Raw genomic sequence first — 19134 nt, 5'->3', positions numbered from 1 at the left:
AGTGTTCAACAATTTTTAAGAAAAAAAAAATAATTTTTAATAATTTATCTAGGTTTCGAATTTTTATAATTTTCTTGTTAAAAATTAAGGCAAAAATTGAACAAATTTTTATTTTTTTAAATATTTGTTTCTGCGTTTAGATATGTCCTTGACACTCTCTGAACGAGAATAATTAATAAAACTCCCTAAACTTTAATTTATGTTATATCGGAAATTGAAAAAAAATTTCGATACCTATCAATATCTTGAAAATTTAATAGTAAAATTATTATTCAAAAAATTATTAAAATTAAATTTTATTTAATTAAATTTATTATTTAAAAAAGATGTTCAATATTGTTAAATAATTTTTTTTTAAGTATGATAAAATTTAAAAAAAATTCTGTGTTGCATAAAAATGTTAATTTTTTATACTGATCGAAAGAAATTTGATGACTTTCTTAATATTTTAAGGCCTATAAAATTTAAAAAAAATGTTAGATCTTGTATAAGATAAAAAATAGAAAAATTTTCTTAAATTTTATTCATTAATTTTTTAATTAAAAAAAATTGAAAAAATATCTTTAGCACTATGCTTTAAAACTTTTGAAATTCATTTTAAAAAAAAAATTAAATTTAGTCAAAAAATTTAATTTTTAATTTTTTGAATGTCATGATGTCATTAAAAAAAATCTCGTAAAAATAATTTTTGGGATCCCGTAAAAAAATTACTTTTCCCATCTCCTAACAAAATTTTGATAACAATTTATCCTCCTATAAATAAATTTTCTTTGAAAGAACACCTCTTTGAGAGCTACCGTTTGCCTCTTTTAATTCAATTAAGATAACAATAAACTCAAATTAAAAGCTTTTTAGTCGAAACACAAACTAAAGAAGATTATTTTTGATTGTTTCTCCCAAAATAATATCTAATAACAAACTTGATATTTTGTCGAATTTTGTTTATCTACATCAAGAAGTCTCATCCCCCATGCAAACGAAAGGTCAAAAGATTTGTATTTCCAATTTGTATCAATTGTGTTAACATCTTCCATGTCTTGTCCAAGTCATGTTTTTATCATACAAATGATTATTTAAGCAAAGATAGTCTCTCTCGACAAAAAGCTACTTGGTGACTCCATATTTGTATGTCATGCCTCCTAACGATCTTGTAAATAGTCTAATTTCGAACCAATTATCTTTTCTTATATCTTTACAATCTTTATATCCTTGTTGTCCTCGTACCACTCGGAGCATTATGCGGTCTCATATTCATTTCATTTCCACAATAAAAAAGGATGTTGCATAAATATTTCCATTTTCTCTCTGCGTCTCGGGTTTAATTTGATGTTATATCTCGTGTAAGGCGGTTGGCCTGTTTGTTTATCTTTTCTCTCTCATCCCCAATATACTCGAAAGATACCACAAAACGCAAGTAAAACATCTTTTTGAAATTGATGTTCATTTTATGCATTAGACAAAAGGCATACGGACGGGTGTATGAAGGCGTGTTTTTTTACATGCAATGCAAATGTTTGTACCGAGGAAAATATTTTGGTCTGGTTTGTGTGCAAATTTTACCCACAATAATAACTAAAGGAGTACTTCGGTAGTTTTCAGAAACAAGAATTTAGGAGAAATAATTTTTGTGTTTCAACGCAAACGAGTAAATAGGGTAAATTTTGGGATTCATAAAATCTCTTTTGAATTGGGATTCCATGTGATTGAAATTAAATTTAATTATTTACATGTAAAAAGTGTTTGCAGATGGGTCGGGATTCACAAATGTGACACGAAACCACGCAAGAATATTAAATTACTGTAAAACTTTTGACCACTTCCGTGTTTTTTTTTTCTTGTTTCAAGACTAAAAGAAACTTTCAAAGGTGGAATCAGTTTTTATGACAAAGTCACTCAAGCAACTCTTCATACTTTGGTTTCTTTGAAAAAAAAAAGAAGAAAAAAAAGTTTTAAGAACGTCGTCCTTTCAATCCATGATCGTCGTGCACTTTAACCTACTTTTTATCGTTCGTGCCATGTCTGGAAGAAAAGTTTCGTTTAATAATATAAAAATGTAACACATCGGTGAATTGTTATAAAAATGTTTCAACATACCGAAGACCAAACCAGTTTTGGTGTGTGTTGCAAAATGTGAATAACATTAAATATATGAAAAGCTTGGTGAAAGAGAAAATGTAAAAGTTTGTCTCGAACTTTTTCATTCTCTCTTTTTTTTTTTTTTTTTTTGCTAAAATTTCATTTTTACAAAGGCAATGCATCTGGGATGCGGTGGAAATCCTTTCGGACCCGCTGGCACAGGCAAAACGGAATGCGTTAAGGCACTCGGTGCGATGCTGGGCAGATTAGTTTTTGTCTTTAACTGTGACGAGGTAAATAAACATAAACATAAATTATGCATGAAAGGTAAATAATTTGTTTTAAACTTGGCATGAAACTTTTTTTTTTCGTTTTTTTGCTGCTTCATGCGAACAAAAAAAAACAGAATATCGATACTACAGCGATGGCTTTAATACTTTCTGGCTTGGCACGTTGCGGCGCTTGGGGTTGTTTTGATGAATTTAACCGTTTACAAGATAGTACACTCTCGGCAATTTCCATGTTGATTCAACCGCTGCAAACGGCTTTAAAGGAGCAAAAACGAGAAGTTTGCTTAATGGAGGAGAATGTGAGTTTTTTTCCCTCTTTTTCCCTTATTTTGCACTGGAAATTAATAAATAATTATATTTAGATCCCATTGAACCCACATTGCTGCATTTTTGTGACACTGAATCCGGCGGGAGCGGAGTATGGGGGCAGGCAACAGTTGCCGGCGAATTTGCAAGCGTTGTTTAGACCGATTGTGATGCAACAACCGGAACCGAAGGAGATTGCGAGAGTCATGTTGTTTGTGGAAGGATTTCAATTTGCTGATCGGATTGGATTTCGTATTGTGGAGTTGTTTGATTTAGCGCAGTAAGTATTGCTTTTTGTTGTTTTTCTAATTTATTTCGAGGTTTTTTCTTCTTTTTCGAAAAAACGGTCATGAAAAAAAATTTTTTTTTATTGTATTTCTTCAAAAATCAAGGAGATTTTGATGGAAATCATCTTTAGAATGAATATTTATTTAATTTTAGCTTTGAAATCCATCAAAAGTTTGTTAGAAATCCATCAAAAGTTTGTTAGATCTTGACTTCAAAAATTTTTTTTTTAAAAAACGGTCAAGGAAAAAAAAAATCTCATGGAAATCATCTTTAGAATGAATATTTATTTAATTTTAGCATTGAAATCATTTCATGACCGAAAATTTTTTTTTTATTTCTTCAAAAATCGAGGAGATTTTGATGGAAATCATCTTTAAAATCCATCAAAAGTTTTTAAAAATTTCATGACCGTTTTAATTTTTTTTTTTTTGAAAAACGGTCAATGAAAAAAAAAATTTATTTATTCAAAAATCAAGGAGATTTTTATGGAAATCATCTTTAGAATGAATATTTATTTAATTTTAGCTTTGAAATCCATCAAAAGTTTGTTAGATCTTGACTTGAAAAATTTCATGACCGAAAATTTTTTTTTTATTTCTTCAAAAATCAAGGAGATTTTGATGGAAATCATCTTTAGAATGAATATTTATTTAATTTTAGCTTTGAAATCCATCAAAAGTTTGTTAGATCTTGACTTGAAAAATTTCATGACCGTTTTTTTTTTTATTTCTTCAAAAATCAAGGAGATTTTTATGGAAATCATCTTTAGAATGAATATTTATTTAATTTTAGCTTTGAAATCCATCAAAAGTTTGTTAGATCTTGACTTGAAAAATTTCATGACCGATCATGGAAATCATCTTTAGAATGAAATTTATTTAAAAAAAAATTTTTATTTCTTGAAATCAAAAATCAAGAAAATTTTTTTTTTATTTCTTCAAAAATCAAGATTTTGATGGAAATCATTTTAGAATCAAAAATCAAGGAGATTTTGATGGAATTCATCTTTAGAATGAATATTTATTCAATTTTAGCTTTGAAATCCATCAAAAGTTTACTTAAACTTGAAAAATTTCATGACCGTTTCTATTTTTTTTTATACAACAAATTTTTGATTTTTTTACTAAAATTTTGTTGAGTTTTGAAGTTTAATGTTTGTACCTTTTACAAAATTTCATTCCTATTTTTTTTTTATTTATTTAGGTATTTGTTTTTTTTTATTAAAGTTTATTTTGAAGTGGAAGACAAAAAGTTTAAAATAATGTTCAAAGTGATATTTTTTTAAACTTTTAATTTTTTCTTTAATTTATAGAAAAATGTTATCATCTCAACGTCACTACAACTGGGGACTACGTGAGCTAAAAACAGTTCTTCTCGGCTGTGGTCGCATCTTAAAAGAAATAAAAACATCCAATACCGTCACAACATCCGAAGAAAAAGAAATGGAAATTGCCGTACAAGCACTCCGTTCCAACACCATGTCAAAACTCACCGTATCTGACGGCAAACGTTTCGACATGTTAATTGCCGATGTCTTTCCCAACACGAGTCTCACGGTGACATTACACGACACCCTTCGTACATGCATCCGACAGGCATTTAGCGCTACCGGCCTAATTGCTAATGAGCGACAAATCGAAAAGTGCCTCGAACTGTACGAACAACTGCAAAAACGGATGGGGGTCGTGATAATTGGACCGCCAAATTCCGGCAAAACATCAATAATTTCATTACTGAAGGAGGCACTGGCGCTGATGCAACAAACGATTCGTACGTACACAATTTCGCCGAAATCTATGACACGTGACCAATTGCTCGGGAAATTGGATCCCGATACGCGTCAGTGGCATGATGGTGTGCTAACAACAGTAGCGATTGCAGCAAATTCTGAGCCATTGAGTAAGTAGTGGTGCATGCTATGTTATTACTTCTGTACGGGGAAACTTTTCACGGAAATGAAAAAATATCCATAGAAATTTATTGTTTCCTCGTGGAAACGCCTTGTACTTTTCACTTTTAAGCAAATTGATGCAACAGTGTATGCGGCTTTCGTCATACATAATTAATTTAACAGATATTTAACATTTTCCACTTTTTAATTTTTATATGCACTCCCGCACACACAAAAAGATGTTACGTCATGGACCATTTGCGACGGAGACTGCGACCCCGAATGGCTCGAAGCACTCAATTCTGTGCTAGATGATAATCGGTAATTGATTTTTATCGCATTTCCATTTCATTAAAGTGGTTTTAATTCGGAATGTTTGCGTTATGTGTCGCGTTTAAACGAATTTCGTTGCGATATTTAAACAAACATGCCGAAAAAAAAATATTGAAAACATTCCAACGCTCAACCGAATTATTTTGTCGTCATTTTCATCTCACATTATATTTAAATCGGAACCGCTGCCACATTACTACTCGCGCTGCCATACACTAATTGAAATCAAAACATACCCGCAGTCTACTTACATTACCATCTGGATGGCGAATACAATTTGGCAATAACGTTAATTTCATTTTCGAAACGCACGATTTGTCGAATGCATCACCAGCGACAATTTCTCGTATGGGAATAATCAATTTAAGGTATGTAGCTGGAAATAGATGTCGCGATACATAATTTTTTTATTTTTTTTTTTCGTACCTGCGAAATTATTTTCGCATTAAATTATCACATGTTGGTGGTTTTGTTTGTTAAACCAAATAAATATTTTTCCATTTTTTTTTTATATTTCGCTTCCAACGTTCGCTCGCTGATCTGCCAGTGACGATAAAAATTTATTTTTATTTCACATTGAATCATTTTATGTTCATTTTATAAGCGTAGCATTTTTTCTCGTACATTCACAGCTCGGAGGATTTAAATCACACCCTTATAATTGAATCATGGCTATCAAAACAAACAAACTCAGATGATTTAAAGTACTTTATAGAAAATTACTTTTATAAAGCGCTGAGTTGGATCGAGGATACAAAAAATTGGTAAATAGATTTAAATTTTTTGTGTAAACTCTCGGATGACGACGCAGACGACGGACGATGTTTTTTTTAGCGACCGCAATTGTAAATATTTTAAAGGACGATTTTTTTGCTGGCTGTTTATTGTTTACTCGAAATGTCAGTCACTTTGTTATTTTTGTGAAAATTTAAAAAATTTTCGGGAAATGCATGTGTGGATGAATGAAAACCGCTTTGCATCCGTTAATTGTGTTAAAAATTTTGTAAATTTAAATTTGTATTTAATTTGTAATGAACATTCTATTTTTTAATTACACACTTACAAAATTATTCAGTTGTAAAGACTTTTGTTTTTAAAATAAAATTGACAAAAGTGCATTTTTTTTTCTTCAAATTTGATTAAATTTTAAAACTTTAAATTTATTTCAAAATTTTTGCCAAAAAAAATAATTTTAATTAAATTTAATTTAATTTTTAATTAAACAATTTAATTAAATAAATAAAAAAATAAATACCTAAATAAATTTAAAAATAAATTAAATAAATTTTTTAATAATTTTTAATTAATTTTAATTTTATTTTTAATCAAATTAAACGTAATTTTTAATTAAATTAAACATTTATTTTTTTAATTCAATTAAACTGAATTTTTAAGTAAATATTTTTTTTTGTTCCTTTAAAATATTTTTTTATATAAAATGACTATCATTAAGCAATTTTAGAGCAATTATCAATTGTTTATTTATTTTATTTTTATTGAGTTCCAAATCTTCTATTGAGAAGGAAAGCAAAAATTAGAGTAAAAATTTTTTTATTTTATTTTTCTTTAAAAAATACATTTATTTTTTAAAAAATGGCTTGAAAATTACATGAAATGAAAATTTTTGACCAGTTTTGATTTTTTATAATTTTTTATTTTATTGAGGTTTGTAATTTAAAAAATTAATTAAAGAAAAACGAAAATTTCAATAAAAGTTAAATAAATTGTAAATAATTTTTTGCGATAAAAAAAATAGAATAAAAATAATTAAATGTTAAAAAATAAAAAAAAAATTAATTGAAATACAATTTAAAAAAAATAAAAGTTCTGAAAAAAATGTTTATTAAAATATTTATAAAATTTTTCAAATAAGACAAGCCAAGAAAATTTTTAAATTTTTTTTTTTAATTTGACGAAAACAGACAGACCTCAGATTTTACACAAAAATAAATAAAAACGACGAAAAAATATTAAAAATTTCTCATATATTCAAACACAGGCCCGATTTTACAACCCAGATAGGATTTATAAAGTGCGGTTTACAAACAGTTCCAGCAACCGTACATAATAAAGATGAATTTTGTATAAACATGCTGAGAGGTTTTACCAGCGCCATGGATATAGACACTCGCAATGAGTTTGCTAATAAGGTCGGTGGTATGCAAATATTAGGAGATTGTAGCACAGCTGTTAATTCGCATTGTGTTCTCTACTAGCGGAAAACTTATCTTCTTCACACATCGCACACACACACACATTTTAAATTACTTTCACTGTCTAATGCGGTTTTTTTCCTCGTGTTGGCACAATATGTTTCGCAGTAGGTGTGCGACAAGTTTTCCATTTGAAGAAGAACTAAGACCAATCTCTCTCGTTCCCCATGTTGACACATCATTTAAATAATTAACACACAATTTAAACAACGGCAGCACAACGTTCAAGTCTCAAAACGAAAATTTCATAATGGGAGTTTGATGATTCAATTAAATTTTGTTTGTTTGGTGTGTGTGTGTTGTAAAAAAGATTTTAATTTCTAGATAAATGAACAAAATGTGTAATGATATCTAATGATTACGAAAATATAATTGAAGTTAATGGAAATCATGTTCAGGAATTATGTAAAATGATAGCGGAGGGAATTGCGATACTGATTTTCAATTTGTTTGGCGCGGTATTGATTTAAATTGACAATGAAAAATGTTTTATTTTTAAATTAAATTTTAAATGATAATGGGGCAATTATATTAACACGAGATAATGAAAATTTATTGTTAGTTAATAGGATGACATTTTTTAAAATAATTTTTTTTATTCCTTCCTGACCCAAATTTCATCCCAAAAAAATAAAATAAATTTTAATTCCCTACTTTTTATAAAATTTTACAGAAAAAAAAAAGATAATTTTGGTCCATAACTATCACATAATTTATTTTACAGCTTTAGGTTGGTGTCTCTTATCTAAAGTCCCTAATAAAAATTATTACCACTGTTTACAACGACACATTGTTCATGCATGTCACACACACATGCTTATCATCGTCATTTTTGTGTCACACAATTTTTTTTTTTTTTTATTCAACAAATTTTATAATTTCAATAGGTTTTTCAATGGGCTGATATCTACGTGCACAATCCCGGTGTTGCAGAATATTGTTTTTACAATAATTTTCGTAGTGCAGTTGAAGTTTATGACACTGATGAATTATCGACAACTGCATACAATGGAAGTGGAGGCAGCGACAACAGCATTGGCGTCACGCATAACGTCCTGATAAAAACGGCAATTGTTAAAGTTAATAGTGAGACATTAAGGGCATTTTTACGGAGCGACGAGAAGCCGTTATTTTTATTGGTTGGCTTGAGTGGCAGTGGCAAAAGGTGAAGTATCTACATTTTTTTTATCGTTAACGTCATCACAAATTTTTATAACTTTTTTTCTCGTCCTTTCGATTTATTACTGAATTGTTAATTAAATATTTTCAATCTTTCTTTCTTTTTTTTTGCCTTAGAACGCTTTCGTATTTGCCTTAAAACCCGTTCTATTAAAAAAAAACTACTTTTTCAAAAAATGACAAAATTTTTCAATAATATTTTCATTGTTTTATGGTATCAACATTGAGATTTGAACTTTAAATTTTTTTTTCAAAAAAAAAAAAACGGCAAATTTTGATGAAATTTTAAACTTTTTTTTTATTTTGCCCCATTGGATTTTCGACTTTAAAAAAAACTTGATTTTTTTTCAGCCTATTATTGCAGAATGTAACAGCCGAATTCTCCGGTTATCAACTTGTCACAATACATTGCAGCGCCCAAATAACTGCCAACTACATTACGTACATTCTGAAGCAGGTACGGTGTTGATAAGGGATTTGCATTTATTTGTGAATGTGTCGTGTTTGATATTGGCACATTTAATAGTTTTTAAAAATTGTCGAGATTTTTTTTTTTTTTTTGAAGAAATGGTCTTTAGTGGGGTGAAAAATTGTGCAAACACCATTAGTTATCGACTGCACTTACAACAAAAAAAATCCAATACATGAAAATTTGCAATCAAATCACAATTGCGAAAAGTAAATCAACTGCAAGGAAATAGATAACGAAATATTTCGAACTTCTTGCCTCCTCAGTTTATTTTTTGCAATCATGTTGTTTGAAAATATTTCGTTGTCTAATCTCGTGGAAGATTATTTAAATACAAAAGAGAGAGAGAGAAAAAAAAGCAATTTTTCCGATTGATTTCGATATTACGAAAGAAAGTTATTTAAAAAATTTCCCTATGCGAAGAAGATGTAATCAACGTAATGGTATCCATAACATTGCCACCTCAATTAAAAACCATTTCGCATGTAAACTAATTGGAAATCTCGTTTTCTGCATGGTTATCTCTTTTACATAAAATGCCTAAAGTTTTTATCCTTTCTCTTCTGCGTTATTTCTTTTTTTTTTTTGTTATTGCAAAAATTTTTAATCCTTTTTTTTATCGTTTACTACAACACAGAATTGCATCAGTGTATCTGGCGTTCGTGGCAAAGAGTACAAACCGAAATTCGTTCGTTTAATCTTGTATCTGAAAAACATTGAACTGTGTCCGATTGATAGCTATGGATCGAGTGAAGTTATCGAATTGCTACTTCAGGTATTTAAAATATTTTTTTCATTTCTCTTTTGAATCTTTTGAATTTTTTTTACAAAATAACGCTTTTTCATAAAAATCAGTAAACCTTTGTTGCATTGGTTTTTACTGTTATTTTTTTTTTTTACCTACATACGTTTTTATGTCGAAAAAAAATAATAATTACTTTACTGCGAAAACCACATTCATTTGATCTGTTATTTCATATTTTAGCACGATGAAGCTCAATGAAAAATATTCGGATTAATTGTGTCCTTCCGTGTATTTAAATATGAGGCTTTTACTGATGTCGTCAATTAAGAGACACTTGAAACAGGGAAGACGTAGTTTACTTTCTTTTAATTAATTGAATAGAAATCTAGAGCTGTACGATCATTACAATGCCCAAATCAATTTTTTTTTTTTCAAAAAGAGGGGAGGGGCAAAAAAATATTTGAAATACTTTTTTATACAAAATGATAAAATTTAAACAATTTTTTGCCATTAATCAATTTTCTTGTTGTTTTTAAGGAATTAAAAAATTTTAAGCAATTTAAAAATTAAAAAAAAAGATTTGAGTAAATTTCAAGTTAAAAATTCAAACAATAAAATTTCATAAAAATAAATGTCAAAAAAAAATTGAAAAATATTTTTTTTATAACAGTAAATTCATGTTGAATCTCGAATTTCAATACAAAAAATCTAGAAAATTAAAAATATTTTGAAAAATTCCTTGAAAAAATATTGAAAAAGACCAAAAAACGGTCAATTTTGATGAAATTTTCAATTTTTTTTTTATTTTGCCCCATTGGATTTCCGACTTTTGAAATGAAGCATGAGACAAAAAGTTCAAAAAATTATTATTTAATTAATATGTAATTATATTAATTTTTATAAAAAAAATTAATTACCTAAATTTTTTTTTAAAAAAATAACTCTTTTATTTCTTCGCTTAGAAAACAAAAGTACCCCGTAATAAGCACCCAAAATTCAAATAAATGTACGAATTAGAAAATTTTTATTCTCAAATTGGGCATTTCCAAGTTCATGAAAATATCAATTTTTCGAGAAAATTCATAATTAATGAACAGTTTTACTAAAATTGTTGTAAAAAAAAAAATAAACGGGCTTCTTATATATTTTTTTTTTTTTTGCTAAAAATCTCATAAAATTTTTCAAAAAGCGCTCACGTATCTCATTTTTTTTTAAATTTCCGATCCCAAAATAATTCCCTAATTTTCATTGAGCTTTTATGAATGCAGATTTTCACATTTATTTTTTTGTCTAAACTTTTCGTTATTTTTTTTCACATATATGCATAAAAAATATCTAGGTAAACCTCTTGCAAAAAAATGCAAAAAAATATACATTTTTCTATATCTTTTATATGTAACCGACATTTGTGCAGCTTATCAATCGAAATGGATTTTATTCGGAAACACTTGAATGGATCAGCATATCTGGCCTACAAATATGTGGCTCGATGAATAGCATTACGAAACAAAATCTCTCCAGTCGGTTTTTAGCAAAGGCAAAATATCTGATAATGGGGTATGTATCCTTTTTATATGGCATCTGTTCGGTTGTTGTTAGTTGATGTTGCAATATTTTATGAAATTTGCAAAAAGAAAAGTAACATCATAGATTAGAGTTTTTATTCTCCAATGTACACACAGAAAATGGCTTCTTAATCCCCAATCACTAAAATATTATTTTGAAAAGTATTTATTTTTTTTTTGTGCAATTGGGACAGAAGCGATTCAGATGAAGGTTTTGAGGGTTTTTTTCGATTTTTTTTTTCACTTGACACATAAACAACTGAGTTATAACTCAATTTTTGCATGAAAAAAACCAAAAGTACAACAATAAACACACTCTAAACATTTCATTCTACACATATTCTTTTTTTTTCGCCATAGATATCCGTCTGCAATGGACATGCAAAAAATTGTACAATGCATGCTCTCACCTGTACTCAATAAATTTGACAATATGAATGGAAATGAGAACATGAATCAACTGGCAGAGTCCATGATAAATGTGTATAGTGAGGTGAGTTGACATTTTTACTGCTTACGTTTTTTTTATCATACAATTTTTTTTTCGTCTAAATATCATGAATCATGAAAAAAGTTACATTGTGTGAAAAGTAATTGCTAGTATGCACGAGAGACAGTGAAAAAAAAACTACATGAAACTTTAAATCTTTTTAGGATTCCTTTTTTTAATATTCTTGGGTCGTTTATATTTTATTCATCTTTTATAACTTTATAGCACGTTTGGTTATTGTCTCGCTGCCTTAGCATACGAACGCAATTTTCTGGCACTGATTCATGCTGAAAACGTTAAGCAAATTTCACGAGTAAATATTTTTAGACAGGAAGTTTTTTTTTCGTTCGCTTTATATTTTAGTTTTCTTCATCCATCTACACTGCTCGATGAGTGCGGAAAGGACCATGAAGGGAAAATCGAATCGAAATTTTATTAGTTTACGTGATTTTTGAGAATTGAATGAGCTTTTGATTCATTTTTAAAATTATTTTATAAAATTTTTTTAACAAGGCGTCTCCACTGAAAATTGACTAAAAAAAATGCTAATGAAGTAATTAATGTTGATAAACCGCATTTTGACATAGTTTTCATTCGGAAAACTTACAATGCAACAATGAACGGAAGGAAATTTTCTCTTCTTGCGCTCGCACAAATAGAGAACAATACGCGATCTGCATAATATGATGAAAAAGTCAAAGTTTGCTAAAAGCTGCATTAACAATTTAAAAGAAAACATAAATTGAAATTGTTTTGTAAAGAATAAAAATAAATAAATACACAACGAAAGAAGAGAAAAAAACGATGCACATAAAATGATCCATTTTATTTTGCTATAAAGTAGTGGAAGCAGCAGCAGCGGCAACGGCAGCTCACACACAAACAGGAAAGGAGTGTCTGGTTATTATTGTCTTATATTTCTATTTTTTTGTTTTCAATTTCCATTCGAATGAAATATTATATTATTTGTGCATAAAATGAGCAATGCATAAATGCAATGCGCATAAAAAAAATTGTGAAGGGAAGAAAAATAAGAAAATAATTTCACATTTTATTCAATTTAAGAAGAAAAAACAAGAGAAAAACGTTCTTGGTGGTGTTTACTTTAAGATGCCTACTTATGAATTTAGTGGAGTGCATCACCATTTATTTGTTTACTAGTATCTGGTTTTCTTCCCTACTTAGCTTCAAGTAGCTACGGCACTTCAATTTTGCGGCAATGTACGGAGACAACGAATTCCTTAAAACATCAGTCACGTCTGCACCTACTTAAGATGGATAATTTATTGTAGCAGTTTGCAGTGAAGACAAAACAGAAAAAAAACTTATATTTGATTGAAATTGTGTGAGGTTGATGGAAGATTTTTTAAGTCGCTGTGTGTGTCTTTTGAAATAATTTTTTTACATTTCTTATTTGGTTACGAGGACAACGAAGAAGAAAAGAAAAGACATGACATTTCAGATTGATGCATCATCCGACGTTATGAAACTGCAGTTTTGCATAATCCTCTTCGGTTTGAATGACTCACGAGAAAAAAATCACATGTTAGAAATCTTTTGTGTGCAGTTCAAAATCTCACTAGTCACCACAAATCTATCTTAGAAAAGGTACATTTTTATATTAAAAGTGAGGTAATTGAGAAAAATGTTTCATGTTTCCAATGAAAGTCTAAAATAAAATATAAATTTTGTAAAATTTATCTAAATTTTTGAATAATTTTAAGATAATATTTTATTTTTCAAGAAAAAACATTTAAATTTGATGAAAAAGGTCTAAATTTGTTAATAAAAGTTTTAAATGTCAATTCAAAAAATGACCGTTAAAAATTTGAAAATCGCTTTTTTGCTAATTCAATTTTTTTTATATCATTCAGTTTAGTGCATATTTGAGCCCAAAAAATTTTTAATTTTTTGAGAAATTTAAATTTAAAAAAAAATTAAAATTCTTATAAAAATTTCTTATTTAGAACTTAGAGAAAATTATTATTAGAATTTAAAATTAGAAAAATTAATTCTAAAAAATTTTTATGGAAATTTGAAGAGCAATCTTTTATTCCAAATTTTATTTTTTTTTTAATTTTTGAGAAAAAAAAATATTAAAAAAATTCAATATATTTATTATAAAAAATGAATTAGCAAAAGAGCAATTTTCAAATTTTTAACGGTCATTTTTTGAATTGACGTTTAAAATTTTTATTAACAAATTTTTCATCAAATTTAAATGTTTTTTCTAAAAAAATAAAATACAATCTTTATATTCTTAAAAAATTTAAATAAGTTGAAACATTTTCCCCTTTTGGATCTGCTTTGTCAAGAAAATTTTTCTTTTGGACAGAAAGTGACGTGAAACCGAGAACGAAATAAAGAGAAGTCAAATTTAATTTTCCTTTTAAAAAATTAGTTACAGTTGTATGAGGTAAATGCGCAAATAAAGTAGTCTTATCCATCTTCAAGTAAAATGCAGAAAATAAAAACACACAGAAAATAATATCAAGCAAGAAAGTAAAGTCGTCAAACGAAGAAAAATACAGATGACTAGAAAAAAAAAAGAGGAGAAAACTATGAATAAAAGCTAATCAAATTAAATTCTTTATAATACTTTGTGTGTGCCGTTCATAGTACGACTGAAATAGAAACCATCCACAAAGCTTATCTCTAAAATTTGATATACAAATATGTAGGAGGTATATTTATATTGGACATCATCATTGCAACTTTGTCTTCTGCCCAGGACTCGTCTTTTGTATTTCAGCTAGAAAGGCATCTGTTTGGATTTTTATCTCCGAAAGACTCGAGATATGGTGAAAAATCACTTTTTAGCTGAAAAATTTTCAGTAATATGAACTATTTCCACCAAAGTTTTTCATTGTCTTTTATATCTCTGACAAAACTTATGTTCTTCTGCATATTTTTGGGCAACAAAATGAAATTTATAAACGAAAAAAACTTTAATAAAGGAAATTTGATTTTATATTCAATTAATTAAATGAAGGATTTGAACGAAAGATAAAATTTAAATACAAATAAAAGTTTTTCGTTTCAATTTTTTTCCACAGATCACAAATCGTTTCAATGCGAATCAAAGTGTTCATTACCGATTCTCGCCAAAAATGTTGGAAAATTGGATTAAAGGCATCCAGCATTATCCCAGTGACAAGATACGAGAGGCCATAATTTACGAATGTGACAGAATTTTCGGAGATCGCTTAATAAATGCAACGCATCACGAGGAATACGCGAAATTTGTGCAAAAATCCTTCAAAGGAACACCCTTCACAAGAACCGATGCCTTCTTCATTCCATCGAGTGCAAAATCAACTCAATTACAGTACAATTCAACGGAACAATGGCAAGAAATCTTATTACGAACGCTTTCGATTGCGAGTAAGTAGAGTCCTTCAACTTAATTAATATAAATTTGAAAATTTTGTCATTTTCCCGCACACAGACACGGAAAATCTATTTATCGATACGCCAATCACGTCGGAATTGCTCGATTTAACGGCAAACATTTGTCGTGTGCTGTCTCGACCGAGAACGAATTTGACGGTGTGCGGCATGACGGGTAGCGGCAGAAACGAAGCGATTGCACTGGCAACGACCTTTTTGCATATCAAGACGTTTGGACCGACGCCCGTCAACTCGTACGGGTTGAATGACTTTTATAACGATCTGAAAATTGCGATGCAAGTGGCTGCGTTGGAGAATGAAGTTGTCGTTTTTGTCATAGATCAAACGTGGTTGTCCTACTCGAAGGATTTGATGAAGCCAATTGAAGCGGTTTTGGAAGGCAGTGAGATTCCGGATCTTTTTGGGGATGATTTGGAGACGATTGCGGGACCCTTGAAGAATGCGGCGCAGATGGAAGGGTATCAAGAATCGCTCGTGATGTATTTCCAAAGACGTGTGCAACGAAATTTACATTTAATTTTGACTTTGGAGACAACGTCAAGTACTTTACAAGAATTATTCGAGGAATATCCCGCAATTTATCGAAGCACAGAAATAATTTGGATCAAAGAAATGAGCGCTGAGACACTTGAACTCCTTCCAAAACTTAATTTGGAGATTTTGGAGCCTCCGTCGAAGAATGAACCACTTGCTGTACCGCAATATTTCAATTATCTCAAGAATTTTGAACTAAAATGGTCGAAATCGCCTAAAAGATTCAGTCAATTGATCAAAACTTATTTCCATATTTACAAACAAATGAAAGGACAGAAGGAAAATTACTTCAATAAACTTAAGGTTTGTTAATTTTTACGAAAACATTTAAAATTTAGGCCGATCCAAATTTTTTCCGATGTTTTTGTCCCAAAATTTTTTTTTCAAAATGGGGGGGGGGGCAAATAAAAAAAAAAGTTTTGAAATACTTTTTCATACAAAATGACAAAATTTAAACAATTTTTGGTCCTTTATGAATATTTTAATTGTTTTTATGGTATTCACATTGATATTTGGTAATTTAAAATTGATCTTACAGTAATTCAAGTTAAAAACTTAATCAAAAAAAGATTGTCAAAAATTTTGAAATTTTTTTTTTTTTTTTTTTTTTTTGAAATTATTTTTGTGAATGAATTTTTTATACGAAAAAGTGAATTTTTTGAATTTTTTTATGTCAAATTACGTTTTTCAGTACAAAAATTCTTGAAAATCGAAATTATTTTAAAATATTTTTGAAAATTTCTTGAAAAATTATTTAAAAAGGCCAAAAACGGTCAATTTTCATGAAATTTTCCCCAAATTTGTCCCATTGGATTTTCGGCATTTGAAATAGGGCAGGGGATAAAAACATAGAAAAAAATTTGGAGCGGCCTTATTGAAAAAAAATTTTTTTTTCTTGTAGAAAGGCGTTGATAAGCTCTCCGAAGCCCATTCCGTAGTCGATCGCTTGAAAACCGAAGCCACCGAACAACAAACAGCCGTCGCTGAAAAACGCAAACTCGCTAATCAAGCGCTGGAAATGATTTCAATGACGATGCGGAGTGCAAATAACCAAAAAACCGACATGCTTGAGCTGAAAAAACAAACAGAAGAGAGCAGCAAGAAACTCATGATACGTCAAAAAGCGATAGAAGAAGAACTAAGTCTCGTTGAACCCATTTTAAAAGAAGCTAGTGCTGCTGTTGGTCAAATAAAAAGTGAAGCTTTGTCAGAAATTCGTTCGTTACGAGCTCCCCCCGACACAGTTCGTGACATTCTCGAAGGCGTCTTGCGATTAATGGGTATCCGCGACACCTCCTGGAACAGCATGAAGACATTTTTAGCGAAACGTGGCGTCAAAGAAGACATTCGTTCACTGGATCCGGCGAGAATTAGTCCCGAAAATTGCGCTTCAGTTGAAAAGTTGTTAAAAGCCAAGTCAGACTCGTTCGACGAGAGAAATGCAAAAAGAGCATCAGCAGCTGCTGCTCCACTCGCAGCTTGGGTTAAAGCGAACGTGCAATATTCGAAAGTTATTCAGAGCATTAAACCACTTGAGAGGGAACAAAACGAGCTGCAGGCGAATTTAAGGAGAGCTGAAGCTGAAATGTCTAGTTTATCGTCGGGACTCGATGATGTCAATGCAAAAGTGAAAAAATTATCGGATCAGCTTAATATGTACACGCAAGAGGCAGCAGTGCTTGAAATTAAACTCAAAGATGCCCAATCGACGTTATCGTCAGCAACGGTTTTAATTGAAAAACTTTCCTCCGAATACACGAATTGGAGTAAGGAGCTGGAAGTCATCACGAATGAGATCCAACAACTCTCGTTGATCGCTTTTGTCGTCAGTTTATGCATCACGCAACTCAGTGACATGCTAATCGACGAACGTCTCGTGATTCTCGAAAAATTATCGAAAATTTTGAACATCAAAAATTTTTCCATCGAAGACATGATACTAAAAAGTCAGGATAAAGTCATTTACGAGTCGATTGGATTGACTCCCGATCAACAATCGATGGAAAATGCTGCGATTTTAACACAAATGTTGACATTACCCTTCGGTTCGGCGCCTTTACCACTCTTACTAGACCCAACCGGGCAATGTTTGAAATGGCTCAAAGGTTATTTGGCCTTGAAAGAAACTTCTTTTGAGGAAACCTATCAAAGCGCCGACCGTTTCACGTATAATTTGGAACTGGCAGTGCGTTTTGGCAAAGTTGTAATTGTTCACGAAGGACAGAATCTGAGTCCGCCGTTGTTGTCGCTCATCACGATGAAGACCTACAACAGATTTAACAAGAAAATGGTCCAAATTGGCAACAAACTCGTGGATTTGCACGAGAATTTTAGACTAGTCTTACACACGAGCTCGAAATCTGTGAAGTTAAATGGAGATTTGAGTGCTTTTTTGACCCCAATTCACTTTACGATCACGAGTCTCGGATTTACGGACCAACTGATGCTCAAATGGATCGTCTTGAAGAAGCCGGAATTGGAGCAAAAACGTGTGGAATTGCTGCGAAACGAGGGAGAATTGTTGCAAAAGAAAACAAAGTTGCAAGATACGTTGCTGGAAGAGTTGTCGAATGCACAAGGTGACATTTTGAAAAATGAGGTAAGATTTCATTTTATTTAATATCGTGTTTCGTGTCATCACAGCGATACGAACGAGGTAATGAAAATTGTTTCGTAAATTAAATATATTTTACAACCATATTACAGCAACTTTTTAATACGCTTAATAATATCAAAGAGAGCACAATTTCCATTGAGGAATCCCTAAAAGAGTCGTACGAAGTACGGAGTAAATTAATGGAAGACTATAATGAATTTAAACCTATTTGTAGTAGTTCAGCAAGGTTTTATGTTGGGATTAGCAAAATTTATAATTTTACAACAATGAATTTCGTACAATTATTTTTAAAGGCAGCCGACACAGACAATGTGAGTATTCTACAGTTATAGATAAATTTTTCCAAAGCGAATCACTTTAAATGCAACATTTGTGATAATTGTTACATTTTTAGGCCACTTCAAATTATTTTTTTTTTACATTTTTTTTATAAATTAATAGGGGGAGTTAAAAAAAATTAAGTACGAGTTTTAGTAAAAAGTAACAAAAATTAGGATTTTTTAAAAAATATTTCTTTGAAAAATTATTTTATTTATAAATTTCAATGTTGAAGATAAAAAATTATTTAATAAAAAAATCAGATTAAAAATTTATTATTTGTTCAAAAAAATTAATTTGATGCATAAATTTCAATGTTAAAAAAAAAAATATTTTTTAATTTTTTTTTTTTTTTATTTAAATTTAAATTTTATTTTTAATTATTTTAAGATAGATTTATAAAATTTAG

The 19134-nt window shown here is 29.6% G+C and overlaps 1 protein-coding gene across 1 annotated transcript in view; it reads left to right on the top strand.

The window, feature by feature from the left end:
- Nucleotides 1-19134, top strand: part of LOC134837333 (cytoplasmic dynein 2 heavy chain 1) — a 43546-nt gene that overhangs the window by 16972 nt on the left and 7440 nt on the right. The window contains 17 exon segments of the mRNA XM_063852704.1: nucleotides 2250-2369; nucleotides 2483-2665; nucleotides 2729-2952; nucleotides 4273-4859; nucleotides 5091-5172; nucleotides 5427-5552; nucleotides 5817-5948; nucleotides 7184-7373; nucleotides 8285-8562; nucleotides 8928-9033; nucleotides 9683-9820; nucleotides 11205-11347; nucleotides 11716-11848; nucleotides 14902-15229; nucleotides 15294-16093; nucleotides 16692-18389; nucleotides 18497-18718. Coding sequence (XP_063708774.1) covers nucleotides 2250-2369; nucleotides 2483-2665; nucleotides 2729-2952; nucleotides 4273-4859; nucleotides 5091-5172; nucleotides 5427-5552; nucleotides 5817-5948; nucleotides 7184-7373; nucleotides 8285-8562; nucleotides 8928-9033; nucleotides 9683-9820; nucleotides 11205-11347; nucleotides 11716-11848; nucleotides 14902-15229; nucleotides 15294-16093; nucleotides 16692-18389; nucleotides 18497-18718 — 5490 coding nt within the window.

This window comes from Culicoides brevitarsis, chromosome 1 (genome assembly GCF_036172545.1).
Source record: "Culicoides brevitarsis isolate CSIRO-B50_1 chromosome 1, AGI_CSIRO_Cbre_v1, whole genome shotgun sequence".
In the NCBI taxonomy this organism is placed as follows: Eukaryota; Metazoa; Arthropoda; class Insecta; order Diptera; family Ceratopogonidae; genus Culicoides; species Culicoides brevitarsis.
Note: the sequence above shows the minus strand (reverse complement) of the source record. Positions and strands in the feature narration are given on the sequence as shown.